The sequence below is a fragment of the Sturnira hondurensis genome, unplaced genomic scaffold (genome assembly GCF_014824575.4).
Source record: "Sturnira hondurensis isolate 20B ecotype Veracruz unplaced genomic scaffold, ASM1482457v3 Scaffold0020489, whole genome shotgun sequence".
Lineage (NCBI taxonomy): Eukaryota > Metazoa > Chordata > Mammalia > Chiroptera > Phyllostomidae > Sturnira > Sturnira hondurensis.
In genome coordinates, this window is record NW_028093120.1 from 265013 (window position 1) to 292240 (window position 27228).

Here is a 27228-nt window from a genome sequence, read left to right on the forward strand (position 1 = left end):
CCGTGGCATTTCTGGGGGACTTGCGAGAGAATTCACCCCCACACTTACTTTCAGGTTTAATCTCTAGGACATTTACTCCTTAGGTCAGATTACTTTATTTTTAGAGAAAGTTTAACTTCTGGGCATTAATGGAGATGATAATCAAACTCTGATTTTTTTAATAGGTTGCAACATTACAAATGTGAATTTGTTATTGAATTGTAGAATAAAATGCAATTAAGTTGATACATGGGCACTTTACTTCTAGAAGAAAAGGGATAAACAAAGCTGACAGCCTTTGTCAGAGAAGAATGAGCTGGGGAGGGAGCCAGCCAGTTCCAGGAGTAAAACAACAGGAAAAATAGACAATACTCTCTTAATGTCATTGCAGATCTAAAATTCTTTTAGGTTGTTATTTAAATAAATATAAAAATAATATGGTATGATTTATTTTGGCAATTACTTCCACTTTAAAAGTTCCAAGATAAAATATATATCAAAATCATAGTGTAAAAATTTCTACATTTATTTATCCCCAACCATCATTTATGTAATGCATGAATGCAATAGTCTCATCTGATCTTATTTATGAAAGTTTTTATACATCCAAAATCAGATACACCGAACCACTGTGATAGTATTAATAGCTAACAACTGAGTGCTTACTATGTACCAACTGTGCTGTAGGTGCTCACACACATTATTATTCCATGTGAGCCTCACAATAACCCCATGAGGTAAATGCTATGGTAGAAATGAGGAAATTGGGCTAATGGAGGTTAAGTAAATCACCCATTGTCATGAACTAAGTTTCCAGAAATGTCACGATTAAATATTACAGTTTTTCATCTGTGGTGGTCTTGAGTGTTAATATCCATGTACCACCAGTTTATCAAATAATCATAACAAAAATTCAATTTTCTTTTATGTTATTTTTATGTAGTTTATTTATGGTGGTGTTTGAGGGTATAAAAATTATCATTAGCAGCAAATTGCATTTTATAGCATAAAACATAAGTAAACAAGTTTCATTAAATCATAAGCACCTGCCTTGCTGGTGTGACTTAGTTGGTTGGGTGTCACCCTGTAAACTGATAGGTTACTGGTTCAATTCCCAGTCAGGGCACATGCCTGGGTTGTGGCTTCAGTCCCACATCTTGGCGCTGTACGAGAGGCAAAACAATGGATGTTTCTTTCTCACATTAAAAAATAAATAGTCTTTTTTTAAAGGCAGGAAGACATTTTTGGAAGTGGTAAGAATGTTCTGTATCTTGATGGTAGTGGTAGTTTTGCAGATACATGAGTATACAACTGCCCAAGTCTTTAAATTCTATACATTAAATGGAATTAAGTTTTTGTACCTAGTTATGCTTCAGTAAAATTGATTTTTAAAATTAGATATCTTGCAATGATTAATTTCATCCTTTTGTTGTTTTCCACAGCAAGTAGGGACATATGAGTATCTCTTCATCAAATTTAAGGAGTGTATCTTCCTTGGGGCTACAGAGTCCTGTGAATTATCAAAAAAAAAAATGATCTCACCTATTCACTGGACTTTTAAAATCCCAAGCAAAAAGCCCTTTGTAATCGGAAGGGGCAGTTTCTCTATTAAATGGCACAGTAGGAAGCAAAATAATTGTCCAAAAAATAGCCCATTTGACAATATTCAACAAATTAGAAAAGATGGCTTAATTATTATAAGAAGGATTTTGTTGGCTTTTAAAATCATTTGGATCAGGCCCTGGCTGATGTTGCTCAGTGGATTGAGTGCCAGCCTGCAAAGCAAAGGGTCACAAGTTCGATTCCCAGTCAGGGCACATTCCTGGGTTGCAGGCCAGGTCCCTGGTGAGGGGTGTGCAAGAGGCAACCACACATTGACCTTTCTCTCCCTCTCTTTCTCCCTCCTTTACCCTCTCTCTAAAAATAAAGAAATAAAACCTTTTAAATTAAATTAAGAAATAATTTAGTTCAGGAATGTTAGAAACTAGTATATCAAAGTGATTATGGCATCTATTCAATACTTGGAGGAAAAACAAAGCATTAAACATCCATTGCTTATTCAGTTGCCCTGTTACTAAGCAGAAGATGGAAATGACTTCTGGAGATGTGTTCAGGATCTAGAGAATTAAACACAAAATATAAAAATTACCTAGTTTTTACTGATGTATCATTAACACAAAGTAATATAGTAACAATATATTGTATAACTTCATACAAGAAAATTTTATTGGGTTTTGCCTCCACCTATTGAACATATCAGTGTTTTAATTAAAACAAGAAAAGGATAAGCTATTCTGTTTTTGTCGTTCACTTTTAGTTTTTTTAAATGAAAAAGTAAAGAATACTAACCACATTTTCTAGGTAAGCAATAAATTTTAAACTTATTTTTATCAATAACTTGTTTCCAAAAAGATTTCAGGTGGTATATAATTTAAAACATATAATAAATAATTGGGGATAGAAAATCAAAAGCCATTTAGAAGGAGAAAAAAAAGGAAATAAACCACCTAAATTAAATATATTGTAATTACTGCAACTGACTATTAAATTATCTCTAAGCTTTTTCATATTGGATACAAAAAGAGAAAAACAATAATTGCATAATACCTTCTTATTTGATCAAAGTAAACCATACATTTTTTTAGTAAAATTTTCAGACTAATTTTTTAACTGAACTATGCTTAATTTTTGTATAATTTTGTAGAGGTGTAAAAAACAGTAAAGTTCCTAAATCATGGTGCATTCTACAAAGTGAACACACGCATGTGGCTACAACCCAGATCTAGATACAGAACACAACCAGCACCGCCTGCCCACCCCCTTCAAAAAGAGCGAAAAGGGAACTTGAAGGAATATCCATATTGATGAGTTTGGAATTCTGTAAACAATAATGACAGCAAGGGGGACATTACCACTAAAGAGGTCACAGAAAAGTCAGGAAAATGCAGTTTTGGAAACCAAGAGGATGTTTTCAAGAAAAAAATGAGGTATAAATCATTGTCAAATGCTACTAGAGGGGTAAAGAAAACGTGAGGAAGCAGAGCTTGATTTGAAGACTGGTAGGTACTTGGTGACCTTCAAAAGACTAAATTCAACAACGTGGTGAGAGTGGAAACAGGCTATGGAAAATTAAAATGTGAATTGGGCCCTCACTGGTGTGGCTCAGTGGCTTGGGCATCATCCTGCAAATAGGTCTCCAGTTTAATCCCAGTCAGGGCACATAACTGGGTTGTGGGGTAGGTTCCCCGCGAGGACATGCTGAGTGAGAAGCAACCAGTCAATGTTTCACATACTGATGTTTCTCTCCCTTTCTTTCTCCTTCCCCTTCTCTCTAAAAATAAATAAATAAAATATTTTTGTTTTTAAGTGAATTGGGTGTGAGCAACTGGGGACAAAATGTGAATGATCTTGTTGGGAAGGATTTTATGTATTTTTTACTAGAAATGAAAAAGTATAGAAATAAGAAAAAATCGATATACAGAAGATAAATGATAGAAATCTGGAGGAGTTTCAAGGGGAAGGGAAACATACAGAATGGGATAAATAATTATAAATCAGGTATCTGATAAGGGGTTAATATAAAAATTATAGAGATATTTGCTCACCCACATTTGTTATAGATTATTCAGAATAGCCAAGAGGTGGAAGCAACCCAAATGTCCTTCAACAGATGAATGAATAAAGAAAATGTAGTATATACATAAAACAATATCATTAAGCCTTTAAAAAGAATAAAATCCTGTCAAATGCTAGAAAAGGGATGATTCTTGAAAACATTATGCTAAATGAAGTGAACCAGTCACAATAAGCTATGTACTATATGACTTTATGAGATCTAAAGTATTTAAACTCACAGAAACAGAAAGCAGGATGGGTTGTTGCCAGGGGCTGGGGGAAATAGGGTGCTGGTCCCCAGTGGGTATAAAGTATATATCTGCAAGATGATTAAGATTTAGAGATGGTACACAACAATGTAAATATATGTAATACTTAAAATGGACTAAGGTGGTAAACTATTAGCCATATAAAAAAGATAATTTCAAATGTTTATGATTTCTCAAAATACCCTAAATGGTCTCAGATTACAAGTAAGTGTTGTAATACAGATTTATAAAATAAGTATTTAAAAGGATAATTGTTTTTTGTTTGTTTTTTTTTAAGATTTTATTTATTTATCTTTAGAGGGGAAGGGAAGGAGAGAAATATCAATGTATAGTTGCCTCTCGAGAGTCCCCTGCTGGGAACTGGCCTGCTACCCAGGCATGTGCCCTGACTGGGAATCGAACCTCGATTGTATGGTTCGCAGGCCCTTGCTCAATCCCTGAGCTACACCAGCCAGGGCTTAAAAGGATAATTGTTTAAACAAAAATATTAATTTGTACAGAGTTTATAACAGATCTAAAAGTAAAATGTCTGCCAACAATTATGTAGTGGCTGGGAGGGGAGAAATGGAAGGTTCTTAAACTATACCTGAAGTACCTGAAGTGGTATAGTATCTCTTGAAGGCAGCCTGTGAAAAGTTAAAGATGTATACTATAAACACTAAAGCAACCAATATAATAACACAGCAAAGAGCTGTAGCTAATCTTCATGATAAAACACTAACAGACTAGAAGTAGAAGGGAACTTCCTAAACCCAATAAAGTACATCTATAAAAACTCAAAACTAATATCCTAACTTACTGGTGAATGTTTTTCCTTTGAGATCAAGGACAAGACAAAGATGTCTATTCTTACCACTTCTATTAAACATTGTATTGGAAATTCTAGCCAAGGCAATTAGGCAAGAAAATAAAAGGCACCCAGATTGGAAAAGGAGTAAAAGTACATGTATTTGCAGATGATAAGATCTTATATATAGAAAATCATAAGGAAACCATTTAAAAAATACTAAAACTGCCCTGGCTGGCATGGCTCAGTGGATTGAGCGCAGGTCTGCGAACTAGAGGATTGCAGCTTGATTCCCAGTCAGGGCACATGCCTGGGTTGCAGGCCAGTTCCCAGCAGGGCATGCATGAGGGGCAACCATACATTGATATTTCTCTTTCTCCTTCCCTTCCCCTCTGAAGATAAATAAATAAAATATTTTAAAAAACAAAACGAAACTACTTAAAACTAATAAATGCATTCAGCAATGCTCCAGAACACAAGACCAATGTATAAAAATCAATTTCTGTATTTCTAAACATTATCAGTGAGCAAACTGAAAATTAAATTATTAAGAAAACAATTTTATTTACAATACCACAGAAAAGAATAAAATACTTTGAAATAAATTTAACGGAAAAAAAGCAAAACTTTTGTTCTGAGAACTATAAAACATGATGAAAGCAATTTAAAAAGTACTAAATGTTGTTACTGAGCACCAAATTTGGAGGCCTCACACTTTTTGACTTTAAAACATACTAGAAAAGATGTTGCCAGTGACTTCCAAGTCAAGATGGAGGTGTAGATAAACATTGCTTGCTACCATGCACAATCACATCAAAATCACAACTAAACTATAGAACCATCGGAAATCAAGCTGAATGGAAGTCCTATAACTATGGAATTAAAGGAGAAACCATTAACATGACTGGTAAGAGGGGTGAAGATGTGGAACAGGCTGGTCCCACACCAGTCCTACCAGCCTAGGGTTCCAATGCCATGAAGAGAAGTTGCCACAATTTCTGGCTGCAAAAACCAGCAAAGATTGAGGCTGTGGAAGACAGAAATTTCTGAATCCCTGGTAGATCCTACTAAAGGGCCCACACACAGACTGAGACTTGCTCCCTCTGAGCTCCAGTACTGTGGCAGCTGAGTGAAAGGCACCAGAGACATTCAGGGAGGAACTGAATTGTCCAGCACCAGGGTGAGAGGTAGGGGCAGCTTTCTCCCTGAGAGAAGTGCTGACAGAAGCCACTGTTTCTTTCCTAAGCCCTGCCCTGACAGCTGACAGGTGGAAGCCATATGTAAGACTCCATCAACCTGGCTCACACTGTTTGCCCTACTCTGGTGATTTCTCTGAGACCCTGCCCCACCCAATTTTGGGGCCCACTCAAACTGTTTCCAGTGGCTTTTCCACACGAATGACTTTTGTCTTGACCTGTGCTTCAGATTTTCCTAAATTATCTCAAACAAGCAGCATCTTGGCAAGCCCCATACCTCTTGCCAAGTTGCCCCAGGAGCAGCACAAGCAGCAGCCAGCCTTGGTTCACGGCTTGGCCTCAACAGGGCACCTCCGAGCGCAGCACAAGTAGCAGCCATCTGAGGATCACTTTATAGCTTATGGTGTGTGACCTCGGACAGAACACAAGTAGTGGCTGATCTTGGATGTGAAAACAGTAATCAAGGGTCAACTATAAGAGGAGGGTGTACACATCCCACACAGTAAGTACACCTTAAACACCCAGCTTGGGTAATAGGGGAGGCTGTGCCACGGGACCATCCAGGACAGCTACTACATCTGGCCACTCTACCAAGCTGGGATATGCAGTCACTCTACTTAATACATAGAAACAAACAGGAGGCTGCCAAAATGAGGAAACAAGCAGCTCAAATAAAAGAACAGAACAAAACTCCAAGAAAGTACTAAACAAAATGGAAACAAGCAATCTACTAGACGCAAAGTTCAAAACACTGGTTATAAGGATGCTCAAGGAACTTAATAAGGACCTCAATGTGACAGAGGGTTCATGCCAAATCACTGCAGATGGCAGGGGTCAGGGGGAATTGAAAATTAGAAGTGGCTTGACCTCCCTGTAAAGGAGGGGCCAGGGGAGGAAAATTGCCAGAAGCAGCTGGGCAACTCGTGGCTCAGCAGAAGGGAGCTTGTGCAGAGCATGTGTGACTGGAGACTTTGCTTCCTTATGGAGCATGGTGGCTGGAAGAGGGGCAAAGACAAATATGGCCAACATTAGCTCTCATTGGTTAGAAACTGGACACTCCCACGGGCTTCCGGCATGCATGGGATTCTGAAGAGGACTTTTAGATGGAGGGCATTAGGAAGCACAAGGTCTGTCAGCTCTTTCCCCTCCCCTGGCCACCCTGGTTGGCCACAGGGAGCCTGGGTTCCACACAAAAAGGGGCAATGCTAGCTGAACCATGTCTGGGAACCTTCTGCAGTTAGCTGCATTTCATAAAGGATAGTACTTTTAGGAGTGGGAAATGGATTTCAGGTGCATTCCTGAACTGACAGAGGGTGGCAGGGCTGTTTGTCTTTGGGTATTTTAAAGGGAATGGGGCCCTGAAGCAAAAACCTAGCACTATTCCAAAACTATATAAGCTTTAAATAAACAACCCCTTTCCTTTTTGCCAAACTCCTGTCTTCAGAGTTATGCCTCAAAGTGGTGAGCATTAGATAATCACTAACTGCTCTGGAACAGCACAAGGCTATCCAGTGATATCAACAGCATAAAAAATATCCAGTCAGAAATGAAGAACACACTAATTGAAATAAAGAACAATTTACAGGGAAACAACAGAAGAGTGGATGAACCTGAGAATCAAATCAGTAATTTGAAATATAAGGAAGTAAAAAACACCCAATCAGAACAGCAAGAAGAAAAAGGAATCCCCCCAAAAAATAAGGATAGTGTAAGGAACTTCTGGGACAACTTTGAGTGTACCAAGATTCATATCATAGGGGTACTAGAAAGAGAAGAGAGAAAGCAAGACATTGGGAATCTATTTGAAAAAGTAATGAAAGAAAACTTACCTAATTTGATAAAGGAAGTAGACATGCAAGTCCAGGAAGCACAAAGAATCCCAAACAAGATGGATGCAAAGAGGCCCTCTCCAAGACATATCATAATTAAAATGTGAAAGGCAAAAGATAGAGAATCTTAAAAGCAGCAAGAGAAAAGCAGTTGGTTACCTACAAGGGAATCCAAATGTGACTGTTAGCTGATTTCTCAAAAGAAACTTTGCAGGCTAGGAGGGAATGGCAAGAAATATTCAAAGAGATGAAAAGCAAGGACCTACAACCAAGATTATTCCGTAAAGCTGTCATTTAGAATCAAAGGTCAGATAAAGAGCTTTCCAGACAATAAAAAGATAAATAAGTATATCATCACCAAACCAGCATTATGCAAAATGATAGAGTCTTATTAAGAAAAAGAAGATAGCCCTGGCTGGTTTAGCTCAGTGGATTGAGTGTGGGCCGGACCAAATAACCACGGTTTGATTCCCAGTCAGGGCACATGCCTGGGTTGCAGGCCAGTTCCCAGCAGGGACCCACAAGAAGCAACCATACATTGATATTTCTCTCACTCTCTTTCCCTTCCCCTCTAAAAATAAAATAAAATAAAATCTTAAAAAAAAAGAAAAAGAAGATTAAAAAAATTGAATAAAAATATAATAAACAAGCAGAACAGAGACAGAATCATAGATACAGAGAATATTTTGATATTCTCTGTATTTATGATTGCCCGATGGGAGGGGGGTCAAGGGTGGAGGGGATGGGTAAAAAAGGTGAAAGGATTAAGAAGTACAAATTTGAAGTTACATAGATAATCACAGGGGTGTAAAGTACAGCATAGGAAATAGAGTAGTCAAAGAACACATGTGTATGACCCATGGACATGGACAATGGTGTGGGGATTGCCAGAGCCAGCAGGGCAAGGCTTGGTGGAGGGACACAAGGGTGAAAAATTGGGACAATTGCAATAGCATAATCAATAAAATATAATTTTTAAATAAAAATTAAAAAATAAAACTTTACTAGAAAACTATGTTAATTATGACATTCTGGTAGTGGCATTAAGGATAGACATATAGATCAATGGAAAAGAATACAGAGTCCAGGAACCTAATCAACAAAACAAACAAGCAAATTATAACCAAAGACACTGAAATTGAGAGCAGGGTGTCGGTGACCAGAGGGGAGAGGGGAGGGAATTTTAGGGAAAAAGGATGAAGGGTTGGCAGGAACAATTATAGAGGATGCATGCATGGACAATAACAAGGTGGGGAGGGTGGAGGTGGGAGGGAGGTGGAGAGGGCTGGGGGCGTTGGGCTGGGGTGGGGGAAAAGGCAGAAAACTGTACTTGAATAATTTTTTAAAATGTGAAAAAAATTAATTAAAACTACAATTCAATTTTTAAAAATAGAGTCCAGAAATAAACCTTCACATTTATGATTGTGAAGGTTTGTGAAGGATTGTGAAGGATGATTGACTTTTTTTTTACTCCTCCCCCAAGGATATGTGTATTGATTCTAGAGAGAGAAAGTGAAATATCAATTTGTTGCCTCTTGCACATGGCCCCACTGGGGACTGAATTTACAACCCAGGAGTGTGCTCTGACAGAGAATTGAACCCGCAACCTTTCGGGTGCAGAATGTTGCCCAACCAACTGAGCCACACTGGCCAGGGCATATACCACTGACTTTTGCAAAGGCTGTCAAAACAATTCAAAGGAGGGGAAAAATAGCCTTTTCAACAAGTGGTGATGGGAAAACTGGATATGCACATGCAAAAGAATGAAGTTGAACTGCTACATCACACAAAAATTTACTCAGAATGGTCAAAGACCTAAACACAAGATGAGGTAAAAGTGGATTTATGGTGATAAATATGCACAACACAAAGTTTATTCTTGTGTCATTATTTATTATTGTATAATTTTCCATACTAACAACTATAAACCTGCTTTTTCCCCACCCTGTATGGGAGTCAAAACTATAGAGCTCTTAGAAAAAAGTATAGGGAAAAATCTTCATGATATTGAATTTAGCAATGATTTTTTACATATGATTCCAAAAGCACAGATATCAAATGAAAAAATAGATAAATGCGACTACATCAAAATCTAAATGTTTTATAATCAAGCAAGGACACTATCTACAAAGTGAAAAAGACAACTCATGAAATGTGAGAAAATATTTACAAACCATGTATCATAAGAGATTAACATCCAAAATATATAAAGAACTCCTAAGACTTAAGAACAGTAAAAAACACAATTCAAAATGGGCAAAATGCTTGAACAGACATTTCTCCAAGAGAAATGTACAAATAGCCTAAAGCACACGAAACGATGTTCAACACCACTAGTCATTTGAAGAATGCAAATCCAAACAACAAAGGGATACCAGTTCACACTACTTAGGAGAGCTATTATAAAAGAAGGGAGAGAGAGAGAAAAGCAACGAATATTGGCAAGGATATAAAGAAATTGGAATCCTTGTGCATGGCTGGTGGGAAAGTAAAATTGCACAGCCGCTTGAAGATTTTTGATGGTTCTTCAAAAATCTAAGCATAGAATTACCATGTCATCCAGCAATTCCATTTCTAGGTACATACTCAAAAAAATTAAAAGCAAGAACTCAAACATATAATTTCTAATGTTCATTACAGCATTATTGGCAATTGGTAAAAGGTGAAACAATCCAAATGACCATCAACAGATGAACAGATAAACAATATGTGGTATATACAAACAAGGGAATATTATTCATTCTTTAAAAAGGACGCAGTTTTGATACATACTAAACATGGTGCTAAGTGAAATAAGTTAAACACAAAAGGAAAAATACTGTGATTCCTTTTATAAGAAGCACCTAAAGTAGTCAAAGTCATAGAGAGGAAGTAGAATAGAGAAAGAAGCTGTAGAAGAAAGAATAGAGTAGAGAAATAGAGAATAGAATAGAGAAAGAATAGAGTAGAAGCTGAAAGGGGTGAAACTGGGAACATGAGTGTAATGGGTACAGTTTCCGTTTGGAACAATGAAAAAGTTTGGAANAAACATATAATTTCTAATGTTCATTACAGCATTATTGGCAATTGGTAAAAGGTGAAACAATCCAAATGACCATCAACAGATGAACAGATAAACAATATGTGGTATATACAAACAAGGGAATATTATTCATTCTTTTAAAAGGATGCAGTTTTGATACATACTAAACATGGTGCTAAGTGAAATAAGTTAAACACAAAAGGGAAAATACTGTGATTCCTTTTATAAGAAGCACCTAAAGTAGTCAAAGTCATAGAGAGGAAGTAGAATAGAGGTTACCAGAAGCTGAAAGGGGTGAAACTGGGAACATGAGTGTAATGGGTACAGTTTCCGTTTGGAACAATGAAAAAGTTTGGAAATAGATAATGATGATGGCTGTACAACATTATGGATGTGCTTAATGCCATTGATTTTATACTTAAAAATGATTAAAATACTAAATTTTATATTATCTATACTTTATCACAAGAAAAATAAAGCAAGTAGACCTTCCGTTCCCTTATTCTGAGCCACTAGATGGATGACCTCACCCCAGAAGAGATGACTGGAGGTAATTCTGTGGGAGAAGTCGCACTTTCTAGACTGGAAGGTACAAAGCGTAATTGGCAGCAGGACCACCATACTGAAACAGGGTAATTCCACATTGAGTCTTCATTTCTCTTCTCCAACTCACTTTCCAGGGGGCTGGCACCAGACTGAAGATACCCACCAATAGGGAGACTGGAGGAGACACCCCTTGGAGTATCAGTTCCAGAGATAGATCTTAAAATACTGACATCAGAGACTCCCCAACTAAACAGCCCAGACAGATCACCCATCAGTGGAACTTTCAGTCGGTAAGGCCCACCTGTGTATACAAGTTCATATTCTGCACTATTAGAAAGGGCAAGACAGTTAAGGATCACCTGAAGATAGAGGAAAGCTACTAAAACTGAGACCAAAACAAACAGAAATAGGTAACTTGGAGGAAACAGCAATTATACAAGGAGGAAAAGGTTGGAAATGAAGTATATTATTAATAGTCTCAGAGATATAAAGGCAAGGTGTTACATAAAAAAGTATATTCAGAGAGTTCTGAGAAATTAAAATCATAAGAGCAGAAATGAAAACTAGAAAATAATGAGGAAATCTCCCAGAATATAGTACAAAAATACAGATATGAAATAGGACAGGCCCTGGTTGGTGTGACTCAGTTAGTTGGAGCATTGTCCCCTAACCGAAAAGTTGTGGGCTCAATTCCCAGTTAGGGTTCCATTTTTTGTCTGAGTATGAGCGATACCCCATCTGGGTGTGAACAGGAGGCAACCAATAGGTGCTTCTCTCTCACACTGATGTTTCTCTCCCAACCTCTCTCCTTCCTCTTTCTAAAAGCAGTGAAAGAATGTCATTAGGTAAGGGTTAAAAACAAATAGGTCAGAAAATTAGAGGACAAATCAGGAGATCTAACATACAAATAACAGTTCTAGGGAGAATGGAGAAAACAAAGTCACTGCAATAAAGTGATTTTTAAAAAGTCTCTGAAGGACATGAGATTTGAGATTAAATATTCCACTGAATGCCCAGCAAAATGGTTGAAAATTAAACCATATCAAGATGTATGAAGTTTCAAAATAATAAAAACAAACAAAAATCCTCCAAGTTTCTAGAAAGAGAAGAACAAGTCCTATAACAAGGGAACGAAACCAGAATGGTGGCAGAATTCTATGGCGACAGTGGATGCCAGGAAGACAATGATGCAATGAATTTGAAATTCTGAGGACATGCCCTGGCTGGCGTGGCTCAGTTGGTTGGGTGTTGTCCCACAAACCCAAAGGTCTGGGGTCTGATTCCTGGTCAGGGCACAAAACTAGGTTGCAGATTTGGTCACCAGGTGGAGCATGTACAAAAGGCAGCCAATCCACGTCTCTCTCATACCGATATTTCTCTCCCTCCCTTTCTTCCTCCTTTCCCTTCTATCTAAAATCAATGAGCATGTCCTTGGATGAGGATAAAAAAAATTCTGAGGAAAAAAATGATTTTCAATCTAGAGTTATTTATCCAGCTAGACCTCTACTTAGAGAGTAAAATAAAGACACTTGTGATTCTGTAAGGACTTGGCCATTTTATGGCCCGTAGACCATTTCTCAAAGTGCTACTGGAGATATGCTCCACCAAATAATGAGTAAACCAAGAAAGAGAGAAAGATTGGGATTAACAAATAAGGGATCCAACACAGGAGAGAGGTACCACAGTGAAGGGAAGTCCTTAGACCACAGCTGTGCGGCCACGGGCCTAGAGAGCAACGGACCAGCCCAGACTCTCTGAAAGGAACTCTGTAGAAAAGGTGAAACTCATAGAATCCCTCATGTGTTTGGACATATTAAGAAATTTACACAAAGATGAAGAGTTTGGGAATTAATAAGTAATAAGGACATTAAAAATCAAGCAAACTGAAAAACGAGGCAATTATTAACTCCAGAAGAGAAAAGTGGCCATAGGATATTATATATGGCCAGCTGTCATGGGGGTTTACATAGTCACAGTAGTGGAAAATGCTCCAGCCAACATTACAGCTTGTCTGTATTAGCAATTGGAGGGGGCAGTAAGTATATGTGAGATGGTGAGCATGAATGCTAACTAAATTCTCATCTTCCATAGTAGAACATCAACATATGATACCAAAAATTGAAAAATAAAAAGCAGCAAAATAAGCATTTGGTTATATGGTTGTAAAAAGTAAATTATCAGCCAAAAGAGGTGAAAGTGGCTGCCTCTGGGGTGAAGGGGAGGCAGACGGGGTACCTTGTATTTGGTTGCAAGCCTTGTAGAACTATTTAACTCTGTAAAATAATGAACACTGAGCTTTCATAAAAATAACACAACAAAAAAGCCTTTTTATAAGGCTGCAAAAAACACAGAAGCAACCTCAGGCTACAAATAAAACTCTGAATCTTCCCATTTTCTATCAAATCAAACTTTTCTGAATTTGATTTCCTCACCTGTAAAATTGAGTATACAGAGGTCTGTCCATAAAGTATCCAGCCATGTAATACAAAAAATAGAGACATTTAAGAAGACACAAGAAATATTGTACATAGGACAATGACACTTCGGTCCCCTTCAAAGTAGGTACTTTGGGACTTCACACAGTTCTCTCAATCCCCATCAGCTGCTCTGTCATATTTTCCTCAGTCTCATCAACAGTCTGAAATCTCTTCTTCAGTGTTAGGGTGGGCGGGGATAGGAGGAAGCTCCGGCTGGACTTTGCCAAGATGAACATCCTCACAGTAACCTGAGTCTGAGGAAGAGACCAATGCTGTATTGCCACTTTGTTCAGAGGGGACCAATCCCCAGCTCCCATGGCGAGCCAACAAAAATAAAACCCCAGGACATTCCCTGCTTGGGCACTGATACAGGGTGCAGCCAAGGGAGGCCCCAGAAAAGATTTGGAATGGTGTCCAGAACTCAAGGTGTACAGGAATATTGGAGGAAATATTGAGATGTCCTCACCCCCCCCCCCAANCCCCCCCCCCCGCCCCCCGCCGTCTCACTCTGCAGACCGGGGAACCTCGCCCGGTTGCGCAAACCCCAATAAAGCTCTTTATTGCCTATTTTATGGCTGATTGGCATTTCTTTCTCGGTGAGCCTAAGAAAACTTCTCAATCAACAGTCTGAAATCGCTTCCCTTTCACGGGTGGTTTTAGTTTGGGGAAAAGCCAGAAATCGCAGGGCAAAAAATCTGGGCTGTAGCCGGGCTGAGTCTCCTGGGTGATTTGATGTTTCACCAAAAATTTCTGCACCAGACATGAGACGTGATGCATGAGCACGGTGGTGTCATGATGAAGCTGCCAATCACCAGTTGCCCATAGCTGTCAGCCTTCTGAATCATCCCAATAGTTTCTGCAGAGGAATGTTCAAGCTGAACACAAAGTTAGATGCAGATTCCTTGTGTTAGGGTGGGCGGGGATAGGAGGAAGCTTCGGCTGGACTTTGTCTAGATGGACATCCTCACAGTAACCTGAGTCCCAGGAAGAGACCACCAATGCTGTACTGCTTCTTTGTTCAGAGGGCACCAATCCCCAGCTCCCACGGGGAGCCAAGTAAAATAAAACCCCACTACATTGCCTGCTCGGGTGTGACTTCTCCTGGCCTCATCCTGCAGCCTGGGAGAATCTCACCCGGGTGCGCAAACCCCAATAAAGCTCTTTATTGCCTACTTTATGGCTGATTGGCATTTCTTTCTCGGCGGAGCCTAAGAAAACCTTTCACATTGCTCTACTTGTTCAGTCATTTTGAATGTGACAACAACGCGGTGCACAGGCTCACTCAACAGGTCTACTGCCCCCACTGACTAGTACAGTGAGGTCATCGTTGTTCATGCATGTGCATTCCAGTCCCTGTGGCACAAACTGCTCTCCTTGCATTAACAATGGCTGCCCATTTTCCCCGGCAGACCTCGGATAAATTGAAATAGATTGTGAATACAAAAGTGCTTAGAAACTACAAGAGTTGTTTAATAACAACAACAATAATAAAAACTTAGAATCCAAAACTGGGAATCCTCAACATTCATTTACTCAATCCGTTGTGTGTAGTAGGGAGTGGACAAGCTAAGCATAAGTTCTGTGTGAAACCAGCGACCTTACCTTCAACACACCTGTCCAATACCAGCTCCCACCCCTACCTGTTCCTTAAGGTGATTATTCTTTGGGCTCCGGTGCTAGACTTTGCTAGACTTTTCTGAATTCGGAGTCTCGCTGTGCCACTTCCTACCTGTATGGCCTCAGTCAATTTCTTTAGCTATTTCTGAATCTGTTTCCTTACTAGGTAATAGTAAATTAAAGTCTGTCTTGCGAAACTGACGTGAGGAACAAAGGAGAGATTAACGGCAAGAGCTTTGCTTTGGTCAGTAACTAATTGCAGCTGGTGGCTTCTAGGGCAGGAGGGACCCCTGGGGCTGGGGAGAAGCCTGCAGAAAGCGGCTGGGGGCGGGGAAGATTCCTAGTCACTATGGCAACCGGAGACGCCTCGCATTTGCCCGCAGCCGGCGGCGGAGCTGAGAAGGCCAGTGGCGAAGACACTGGCGGCAGGAGGGTGGAGAAGGTGGTGGTAATGACTACGGTGGTGGCGCCTGAGGCGAGCCCCGGAGGGGAGCAGCCTCGGCAGGAGGCCGGGCTAGCCTGCGGAACTCGCTGGGAGCCCAGCTCCGGCGGCCCCCAGGCGCCCCGCAAACAAAGTGTGTTCTCCAGCAGCCGCGGACCCTGCGCAGAGGGACGTGCAGTGTGGAGAACTGGTGAGAAGGGAACGGGAAAACCGAAGTGAGACTGACTGAAGCCAAGATTTTGGAGGGAGGGGATGGAGCTGCTGGTTGGGCAGAGGGAGAGGTGATGGCATTGTGGCAGAAAGCATCCAGTCCATTTCCCCTGGTGACACTTAATTGGTAGCAACGTTGGCCTGGAAGGTATTGGGAACAATGTATACATAAAATTTATAAAAATATAAACGTATTAGAATGTTATATATAATATTTAATTAAAATATATAATAAAATGCATACATTTTATACAGGGAGACATGTAGATCATTTTTTGCCAATTCCTTCATTTTACAGACCAGGAAACTGAAGTCTAGACTAGAAAAAAGGAAGTGATATGAACCATGGTCACTCAGTCAGTGCTGGAGAAATACTTAAAACACTTAAACTCTCATCTCTTGAACTTTCAGTCCATACGTTATTACCTAATCCTTCTAGAACCTCACAATTATAGGCCACTTAGTAACACCCTGCTGTCCCCTCTCTGCCCTGCCAAACGCACAGGCAACATTCAAATACATAAAGGCAGTTCTGGTCCACAGGTACAACCGACGTTATTGTAACTTGAGTCCACGCCAGGTTGCAGCACTCATCCGTATTGTTCCATGAATATACAGGTATTTCACAGTCCCTGGATCCCCACAGGTTTTCAGCAGGTGCTAAGGAACGATGATGGTGAAAATAATAAGCCAAAGAGGAACTCAGGCGGTTGCCAGCCCTTCTGAGGCACCTCCTCATTACCTCTCTAGAAAATTGTCTCCGTTCCACCAAGTCCCTCAGTGCTCAGCCATCCCCAGGAGGAAGGGTTGGGCTGAAGAGACTCAGCTCTCCCACCCCAGGGAGTCACGCACCTTCATCCCGCAAGACCTCTCTCTCATCAGGAAGTCACAGAACCTCTGCCTCCTCGTGAAAGGGACTCTTCCATCAGCATCAGCCCTAATGTGACTGATTATGATACTTCATTTCTCTCATTATCATCATCAACAGCATGCAGAGGCCTTAGAGCCACTGAATTCAGTGTATTAAGGTGTTAGTGTGTTTAAGTAATTTCTTATTTGGACAAAATTCTATCTGGGAATTTTTTCATTAAAGGTGCTAGAATTTAAAGGTTTTTTTATTCCCGTGGTTGTAAGTGTGAAAGGTAGAATTAATCATTCACTCATGGACTCAACAAATACTGACTCATTACTGCATGCCAGGCATTGGGCAAGTTGCAGGGAAGTGAGTGATGAATTGTGAGGCAAAAGTGTGAACTACCTGGAGCTCACATAGTCAGGGTATGGGAATATATGGTTCCTTCCTCAGCCTCCCTGAAAGCTTCCTTTTAGGGCCGCAGCCTAAGCAGAAACAGGCTGTTCACACCCATACAAAGTACTCATTCGATGTTCAAACGTTTTTTGGAAAAGTCTTTAGTGTATTTGGGGGGATGGTCTTCGGTTACTCTACAGCTTCAACTCCCGAGTCACAAATCTGCTCTTAAATATACACAGATAAAATGTAGTCCTTTCTCATTGAAATTATATAACTCCATCCTTGAAAAATAAAAATGGTTAATTTGAGCACCCGTCAATCTTTCACAGACTTCAGTATTACATTTGAAATAATTTATAGCACATTCCTCATGATGGCTGATCTTTCAATATTCTCCACTTTATTAAATCACTGAATCCAGGATTTTAGATATGATCAGATTATGATAGTGTGGTGGGACTATACCCTGCTTTGATCTGAACATTATTAGCTATTTTGGCAGACACTTTATCTTATTAACACATTTAACAAATGCAGTCTATGACATCATGGTTTCTCTTCCTCTGCTCTGTACATTTGAAAATACTTGAGCCATGCCTTTTCTATCCTATAGGCAGTTCATTTCTTTGGTCCCCAATAGATGCTGTTATAGTTAACCCCATCAATAGCATCCTACAGATTTAGCACTTCATTCCAGATATAGAAGTTGCCCTTTGAGACCTGAGTTTGCCATGCACCAAGTTTGTGCCATTCTCACATTTGTCACGTTTGCTGGCAGTACCTACATCAAAATTAGCAGATTGGATGATCTCAACAAGTCCAAGAGGAGTCTCTGACCTGTCAGTCAGCATCTTTGGCGTGGGCATTCTATCTCCTACAAATACACTTTATCAGATGCAGATACATTGTGGGTACATCTTGCTAATCTAGCTTGTTTAGTAATTTGGGTTTGCAAGAATCAGGTAGGCAAGGCTTTTACTTTTTTGATGAGTTTTGTGACATGGGAGTTACTTTTTCACCTATAAAATAGGAATAATTATATCTACCCATAGGATAATTGTGAGGAAGAGAGATAATATATGTAAGACGTTTAGGACATGGTAGCATTCAATAAATTACAGGAATTGTTATTAGCTCCTAACTAAAAAAAAAAAAAAGAATAGTTGAGTCTGGAATAATAATGTTTTCAGCAGTCCTCATCACGTAGTAAACACAGCTCCTCTCTGTATTCACAGTCAAGCTGTTGACCAATTCATGACCAAAATGTTGGTGAAGGTCAACATTAAGCTGTTGGTGGTTTTTTTTCTCTCTCTTTTCTTTCCTTCCTTCCTTCCTTCCTTCCTTTTTTGGAGCATGGAATATATACCTATACTGGCTCTTTTCTACTCTCATTTTTTACAGTTCTTCAAAACCTTTAGTACTAGATTTCCTCTGCTAATTCTTGAAGCAGCAGGGCTGAAATGTGTCAGAAAACTTGAACTTAGGGCAGATGATCTCTTTATTTTAGGCTTTTTTCCCTCCTCAGCCACATTTCTTAAAACCTTTCTGCCTAAACTTTAGCCAAAAAAGTTTATCCTGAAATTAAACTGGATCAGTAAACTGATCCCATCTCTCATTCATATGACTCCTAGGTCTCAGGTGAGGAAACCGAGAGGTTTTCTTAGGCTCCACCAAGGAAGAAATGCCAATCAGACACAAGTCAGGCAGTATAGAGCTTTATTGGGGTTTGTGCACCTTGCACGAGGTTCTCCGGTCTGCAGAGTGGGGGCAGGGAAGTCGCACCCAAGCAGGGAGTATGGCGTGGTTTTATTTCGGTTGGCGCTCTTCGTGGGAACTGAGGATTGGTCCCCTTCGAACAAAGAGGCAATATATCATTGGTGGTTCTCCTCGGGCTCAGGATGCTATGCAGATATTCGTTTTGGCAAAGCCCGTTTCTCAGGCTCCCTGGTTTGACATCAGCCATCTTTTCCAGGTTGTAGTTCAGCTGCCATTTTTGTCCTACCCCGCCCATCCTGACATTCCGACTTCTTTGATAGGATAAGGGGTGTCTGTTCCATCTGGATACTTCCTGCTGTCAGGGGGGCAAAGTGGGGAGGGGCTAGAGGTCTGCTGTTTCTGGTTCATCAGGGAGGGGCGAGTAGGTTTGCACCTACCGGCTGAGCCAAGACTCCAAACGCAATTCCCTGCCTCTCATCTGTGAATAGATGGAAAGGACAAGAGGGATTGGGAAGACTCAGGGAGGGGACCTCTAACAGCGTGTCCCACAGGACAGTAAAGGCTTTTTGCACTAGCTTGGGGGATGTGAGGGGGCCAGTAGTAGTGTCTTTGACCACTTTGTACAGTGGCTTGGCGAGTAGGGCAAAGTTGGGGACCCAATGTCTGAAAAATCCAACTAGCCCCAAGAAAGATAGAATTTGATCTCCTGTCATAGGTGGTTGGAGATTGCGGAGGAGTTGAGTGCGATCCACTGTGAGACTACGTGAGGTAGACAAAAGGGAGAGACCTAAGTAGGTGACTTGTTGGCTTGACAACTGAGCCTTGTCAGGAGAGACCAGGTATCCTTTTTGGACGAGGAAGTTAAGGACATTTGCAGTATGTTGTCTGGAGTCCTGTAAAGTGGGGCTGCAGAGAAGAAGGTTATCTACACATTGGAGGACCTTGCTGGAGCCTAGGTCACAGGAAGCTAAGTCTTGAGCTAAAGCCTGACCAAGTAAATGGAGGCTATTTCTAAACCCTTGCAGCAAGACTGTCCACATAAGCTGTTGTGACAGACCAGTGTTAGGGTCTGTCCATGTGAAGGTGAAAAGAAACTGGGACTCTGGGTGTAGTGGGATAGTGAAGAAGGCGTCTTTGAGGTCTAGGACTGATAAGTGAGTTGTATTAACAGGAATGTAAGAGAGAATAGTATAGGGGTTAGGAACTACCGGATGGATAGGGATGACCACTTCGTTGATGAGTCTAAGGTCCTGGACCAGGCGGTAGGCTCCGGATGGTTTTTTGACTGGGAGGATGGGAGTGTTGCAGGGAGAATTAACAGGGACAAGAAGTTTCTGGTCTAGGAGGCAAGTGGTGATAGGCTGTAATTCTTTTAAGTTTGTGTGGGAAATAGAAAATTGGGGTTGGGATGGGAAAACATCAGGCCATTTCAGGTGAATGACAACCGGGGGGGCGGGGGTGATGAGAAGCCACGGTTGGGATAGAAGTGTCCCATACTTGTGGGTTGACAAGGAAAGGGGAAATGGGTGGAGCTGGAGGAGGAGTTAGGTTTTCCAACAGCGGGAGGATAAGGGAGGAGGAAGGGGTCGGGATTTGCAGGATCTGAAGAGTGGCACCTAGTAATTGGAGAACATCCCGTCCTAGGAGTGGAATAGGACAGGAGGGTATGACAAGGAATGAATGGGAAAAGGGAAAGCTGTCCAGACTGCAGCTAAGTAGGGGGGTTCACCACAGGTAAGTTGGGGTCCTGTCAATCCCCATGACCGAGATCTGAGAAGGAGTAAGAAGTCCTGAAAAAGATGGTAAAACAGAGTAGGTAGCCCCCATGTCAACTAGGAAAGAGATGGACTTACCCTCTACCTGCAGCGTTACCCTGGGCTCAGCGAGGGTGATGGGGGTCTTCGAGTCCAGGCCGTTTCAGTCATCTACAAGTCCGAGAAGTTCCGGCATAACCAGGGAAGAGTCCACACCTTGATCAGCTGGTCCCCCACTTGAAGGTGCCAGGGATGAGCCTCTAAGGGGACAAGCTGTGGCCAAGCTGGCCAAATGAGGCAAGGCTTCCCTCCAGTGGTCAAGCTGTTGGCAACTGGGGCAAGGCTTCATTGGTGGCCAAGGTTGAGGACACTGGTGGGCCCAGTGCCCTTCTTTGCCACACTTGAAACAGGCCCCACAGTGGGGTGTTCTTTGGCCCAGACTTGGGCTTTGCCCCCATTCTGGTGTTTGCCACTGGCCACAGGGTCACTAGCATGGCCTGGGTTTGCAGGGCTACCTTTTGCTGTAGGCAAGCCTAGCAGGCAGCCTCAGCCTCTGCTTCCTGGTTATTGAAAACCTTAAATGCCATATTTACCAGATCTCGGATGGGGGTTTGCGGGCCATCCTCGGCCTTTTTCAGTTTCCTTCCAATATCTGGGGCCGAATGGGAGATAAAGTGAATAGCTAAGACAGTGCCCCAGCATTAGAAACCAGGTCAAGGCGGGTATGGAGCACCATTTCCTAGGTTAGTCTGTTGAGAAATGGCGCTGGATTTTCTCCTGGGCCTTGGGCGACCTCTCTGAGCTTATCGTAATTGACTGCTTTCTGGGCAGATTGGCGCATACCTGCTATCAGGCACTCGACCATTTGGCTGCAGCATCTCCAAGCAGCCTGTCCTACCTGGTAGTCCCAGTCTGGTTTTGCCTCTGGCACGGCTTCAGCCCCTACTGGCATGAGGGGATTGGTGGTATGGGTTTGGTCTGCATGAGCCCTAGCTGCAGTCTGGATGTGGTCGCACTCGTCCGGGGTCATGGTGGAAGTTAAAATGATATGCAGGTCATGCTATGTGAGGTCATAAGCCTGGACTAGGTACTGGAATTCCCTGATAAAATTGGTAGGGTTAGTGGAGAATGAGCCTGGGTGTTTTTCAATTGAAGAGAGGTCAGTTAGTGAGAAGGGGACATGAACCCAAACAACACCTTCTGCTTCCGCCACTTCCCAGAGGGGGCAAATACGGGAGTCTAGGGGCTCTAGATTCAAGCAGGAGTGAGTATGTGAGCTGACCAGGGAAGAAAGGTCTTCAAGGGGAGGGGGAGAATCCGGTTGAGAGGGGAGGGCCGGGGCTAGAGTAGCCATTGGCGGGAGCTGATAAGGAGGAGGAGGAGGAGGGAAGCAAGATCTTCAGGGGAATCAGAAAAGGAAGAGGGAGGTTCTGGGGCAGTAGGCTTAGGAGGCCAGATGGGTTCAGGGTTCCCTCAGGCGAGGAGAACTTGGGCTGTGGAGCATTGGGCGCACAGATCTGGGTGGGAGCACAAAGGCCAAAAGCCCTGAATGTAGGGGACCTCAGACCATTTGCCAGTCCATGTACAGAAATTATCTAGGTCATTAAGGGTGACGAATTCGAAAGTGCCTTCAGGAGGCCAGGTTTCATGATTATCGAGCTGATATAACGGCCAGGCCGTAGTGGATAAAATAATCAGCTGTTTTTGCTTGAGGCCAGGGTCAATTGCTGGCAAATTTTTCAGAAGGCACCCTAGAGGTGACTTGGGATCTGGCTTGGACACCTGTCCCCCCATTCCTGGTCCCACGAGGATCAGCAAATGGGAATTGGCGTCCCTCAACCCAATCTGCTGATCTGGTCAGGTAAAAATGGGGATCTGTGTCCAGGAACGGCTCCTTTTGTGCCCAGAGCCTCTCAGTGGAGGGAGAGCAGCCTCTCCCAAAAGGGTCACCCCGATGCAGCGCTGCGGTCTTGGTGTGAGAGCAGTCTCTCCCAGCAGACGGGGGCCCGGAATCAGTGTTTGGGGACCAGAAACTTGAGGGCAATGACACTTGCCCTGGTTCTTAGTCCAGACTGGTGGGGTGGCCCTGAGGCCTCCTCGGGGAGTAGGGAGAGGAGCGGTCTTCAGCAGACAACAACTCCTCTCGGGTTTCTGCACCAAATGAAAGGTTTTCTTAGGCTCTGCTGAGGAAGAAATGCCAATCAGCCACAAAGTCAGGCAATATAGAGCTTTATTGGGGTTTGTGCATTCAAGCAAGGTTCTCCAGTCCTCAAAGTGTGGGACTGAAGAAGCCATGCCCAAGCAGGAAATGTAGTGGGATTTTATTTTTGTTGGCTCTCTTCATGGGAGCTGGGGATTGGTTCCCTTTGAACAAAGCGGCAGTGTATCATTGCTGGTTTTCCTCGGGCTCAGGTTGCTATGCGGATATCTGTTTTGGCAAAGACCACCATTTCGGCTCCCTGGTTTGACGTCAGCCATCTTTTCCGGGTTGTAGTTCAGCTGCCATTTTGTCCTACCTTGTCCATCCTGACAGAAACAAGAATGAGATAAACAAAATATCTTTTCCTTGTCTGTGTCTAAGGGTGTGTGTGGGTCTTCATGAACAGGAATAACCTGGGACCACAACCTAAAGCAGCAGGTCTCTTGCCCCATTCAGGCCAGGCAGCACATAAGCCACATTTATTCACATGTGTTCTTTGTTGACTAGTCTGGAAAAGATGAGACACCTGCCATGTCTTTGTGAGTTTAAAGTCAAATCCTGAATAGCTAAAGTACTTGGTTGTTTAGGTTTTCCATGGTTCTTTGCATTGAGCGTTTGAGTACTGAGACTAGAAGTACTAGTTTCCTGACTCTCACAAGGCTGCACTGGCAGACATGCACACAGAATGGCCTTGAGCTCTACCTAATTTAACAATGCTTAGTTCTATTTGAACACACATTTGCTGAGTGTCTATTATGCCAACCTCTGTTCTCGGACTCTGCTGACTGAATAGACATTCCTGCCCTTAGGGTATTTATGGTCTGGTAAGGAAAACATGTATTAAACTAATCATTACACAAGTAATTGTATATAAACTAAATGAAACCACAGATAAATTGCAATAAGTGAAATGAAAGAAAAGAGGATAGTAGTATGAGAAGAAGAAACCAGGGGCATTTCAAGATTGTGGAATCGGAACGTTTTCCTCAAGAACTAAAATGTAAGGCTACACCTGAAATTTGAGTAGAAGTTACCCAGGGAAACAGTGAGGAGACAGTTTACGCAGAGAATGTAGAATGTGGGAATGGGCAGAAGGGCCATGTTGGAGTTTAGAGAATGAGAGAAAGGCTAGCAGGAGAGACTGAAGAGACAGATGGGGTCCGGTCACACAGAGCTGAAGAAATACAACTAAGGTACTTAGAACAAATGATACCGTTCTCCACTATTGCAGAGAGTTCCTACAGGGTCAGCTTTAGAAACCAGCAGTCACTTGCCCATAAGTGGTTCACTACTACAATTCAGGTTCAGCCTCTAAGAAACAATTATTAAATAATGGTGATGCTGTTCTGGTATATATCTGGATTGCAGACTCCATGCACACATCTGAATTATCCATTGCTGTGTCCATTGCCCCTACCTAGCCAAATGCCTAGCACAGAGTAGGTCTTTAAATAAGAATTTATTGAATAAGTGAAAGTTTTCTTAAAGCTAATGAAGACATTAGCTTCTTCATAATACCTAAAAGAGGTATCTTAAACTACCCCCCAAACTGGAATTATATGGAAGTGCGAATACCAAAAAAAGAACCAGAAGCCAGAATGAAGAGATCTTTCAAAAATAGTCTGCAAGATAAATCATCTGCATCTGTATAGAAAGATATGTCTTTTTTTTTTAAGATTTTATTTATTTATTTATCTTTAGAGGGGAAGGAGAGAAACATCAATGTATGGTTGCCTTTCATGCATCCCCTGCTGGGAGTTGGCCTGCAGGGAACCAGCCTGCAACCCAGGCATGTGCCCTGACTGGGAATCGAACCGCGATTCTCTGGTTCGCAGGCCCACGCTCAATCCACTGAGCTACACCAGCCAGGGCGAAAGATATGTCTTTTTAAAAAAGATTTTCATGTAGGTGTAATGGCTAGAAGGTTGGAAAGAATTTATTATACATAACCAATTTTGTTGATGTCTTTACAGGGAAGAAATTTTTATATTGTGAGCCACATAAGAGAATTAAGGAAGTACTGGAAGAAGAACTTTATATTAAGAAAGATGAATGCCACATTAAAAAACCACCTGCAGGTAATCTTAGTGACAAAGGAAGTATATTTGTGAAATGGATATAAAATTGCCTATTTTATATCAGAATGATTATTTCTTGCAAACCATGACTTTCAAGAGAAAAGTGAGTCTTTTGGGAAATTATTGAGCTAATTTTATAATTATTTGCCTGTGTCCAAATAAGCTGTTATATTTAGGGGAAAAATGAGTTAAGTATCAGTATCTGCTATGCTGTTCTGCATTTTTTGAAGAGTTATTTCTATTTAATGACAAACAGTTTTTTTCTCCAAGGGCCTGAAGAGCACAATAGCATCTTCAATCTCTATCAGTATAGGTAAGACCAATAACAGTGGTTTCCAAAGTTTAGATTTTATCTGAATTATCAAGGAGCCTATTAAAAGCAGATTGCTTGGAACTGCCTCAGTAGGTCGCAGGTGGGGTTCAAGAATTTACATTTCCATCAAGTTCCAAGATGATGAGGCTTACGTCCAGAGACCCCACTTTGCAAATGCCTGGCCCAGAAGAATATGAGTCATTTAAATAGGTCAGCTCATCCAAGGATTCTGTTGCATATATATGCATAGTCTATGAGTTCCATGGTGTTGACAGCCTTCACTGATGATTCACTTGGGAAAAGAGATGCTCTAGAATCCTCAGAATTCCTCACAGATGTTATTTTGAAACTGCTGGAGCCCCTCATTCTCACAGTTCTTTCTCAGTGATTACTGGGAGCGTATTTCATGCTCTTCAAATGAACAAGTTTTTATTGCAACTCGATTGGGTACCAGCTTTGCTAGAAGAAATAAAAAATTGTAAGACATGACTCTTGTACTAAGAGAACTTGACATTTCCTGGGGAGGACTGTTGAACACCTGGCGGGTCATGCCCACATTCCCTAAAAAGTCCTAGGAGCAGATGCTGCAGGCCCCAGGTCCATTGTTTCAGACTCCACCACACATATGCCCTCTTTATTCAAAACCAGCCATAGAAACACTGTTTTAGGTCTTCTGTATCGCCAGTTCTTACAAAAGCAGAGGCCAGCAAAATGGCCAATTTTGTTCATATGGTGTCTTCAAGGAAAGTTTGTTTATGTTTTATAAACATTTAATTATACATACAAAAATTTTTACATTTTTTGTATTTTGAAACCAATAACATTTTTTTATAAAACCAAAACATTTTATTGTATTTTTCATTACCATTTATCCCCCCATACCCTCTTCCACCTCTACACACCCCTCCCCTCTTGAAGGAAAGTTTCAAGTCCAGTTTGAGCTCTGTGAATGGATGGAGAATGACCACTTACCAGTCTCTCTGAAACCCAGCCTATAGGTACCATTTGCCTGGTGGTCAAAAAACATTTTTTAAGTCTATACTGTTACATTTTGGTTTTACTTTCATTTATACACTTATAAATTTATTATTTATATACCATTTAGATTTTACATTACTGTTATTATATACATTAACAGTAATATACATCCTTATACATATAGGAATAATCAAATGTATATAATAGGGAATATCATTTGGTTTATAAAAATTCATCTTTCTAAGCTATCTTTTCAAATATGTTCATGTAAAGTAGAATGCTTGGGCTGCATTCTTATAACATACACTAGAGGTCGCACAAAGGTGCTATTTTAGCCTAGAAAAATCTTTCAAAGCTGAGACTAGATTTTTAAAATGTTTTTTGTTTTTAACTTTTTTTAAATTTATTTTTTAATCCTCATCTGAGGAAGTGCTTACTGAGTTTTAGAGTGAGAGGAAGGGAGAGAGACAGAGGGAAACATTGATTGGAGAGAGAAACATCACTTGGTTGCCTCCCTCCTGTAAGCATCCTGACCAAGGATGGAACCATAACCCAGGTGCGTGCCCTGAGGGGGAATCAAACCCACAACCCTTTGCCGTGCGAGACAACACTCCAAACAAGTAAGCCACTCGGCTGGGCTTAAAGTAAGGTTTTAAAGGGATTCAACTTATGGAAAACAGAAATCGCTATTTTTCCCTTTTTCCCCCTTCTTTTTAAATGGCTGGAAGCCCCATGACCTTGGCCTCAGCAGGGAACTAGCACCTGGTGAAGGTGCCACCTCTTTCAGTTTAGTCTGAGAGGGCTGGCAGCCCTGGGCCAGCCACTGGGCCTCTAGTGCCAAGTGTCAGTGACACAGTCCTTTAAATCTATGGGGAAAGACCTGGCTTTTGTTCCTGGGAAACGTGGCTTGTTACCATATGCCCAAAATTCTGCATAAAACTTGTAGGA

The 27228-nt window shown here is 41.4% G+C and overlaps 1 protein-coding gene and 1 long non-coding RNA gene across 6 annotated transcripts in view; one reads left to right on the plus strand and one right to left on the minus strand.

Moving 5' to 3' along the window:
* On the minus strand, positions 1-20531 carry LOC118975693 (uncharacterized). Its single transcript, XR_005064115.1, has 3 exons — positions 20400-20531; positions 11211-11222; positions 1-11 (listed from the first exon to the last, which is right to left on the minus strand). It is a non-coding gene; the product is annotated as an uncharacterized LOC118975693 (long non-coding RNA).
* Positions 15571-27228, plus strand: part of CUNH11orf97 (chromosome unknown C11orf97 homolog) — a 24443-nt gene continuing 12785 nt past the window's right edge. For all 5 annotated transcript variants that reach the window (XM_037029767.1, XM_037029766.1, XM_037029764.1 and 2 more), the window contains exons 1-2: positions 15571-15969; positions 24885-24989. In XM_037029767.1, coding sequence (XP_036885662.1) covers positions 15687-15969; positions 24885-24989 — 388 coding nt within the window. In that variant the 5' untranslated portion in view covers positions 15571-15686. The remainder of the gene's footprint in view (positions 15970-24884; positions 24990-27228) is intronic.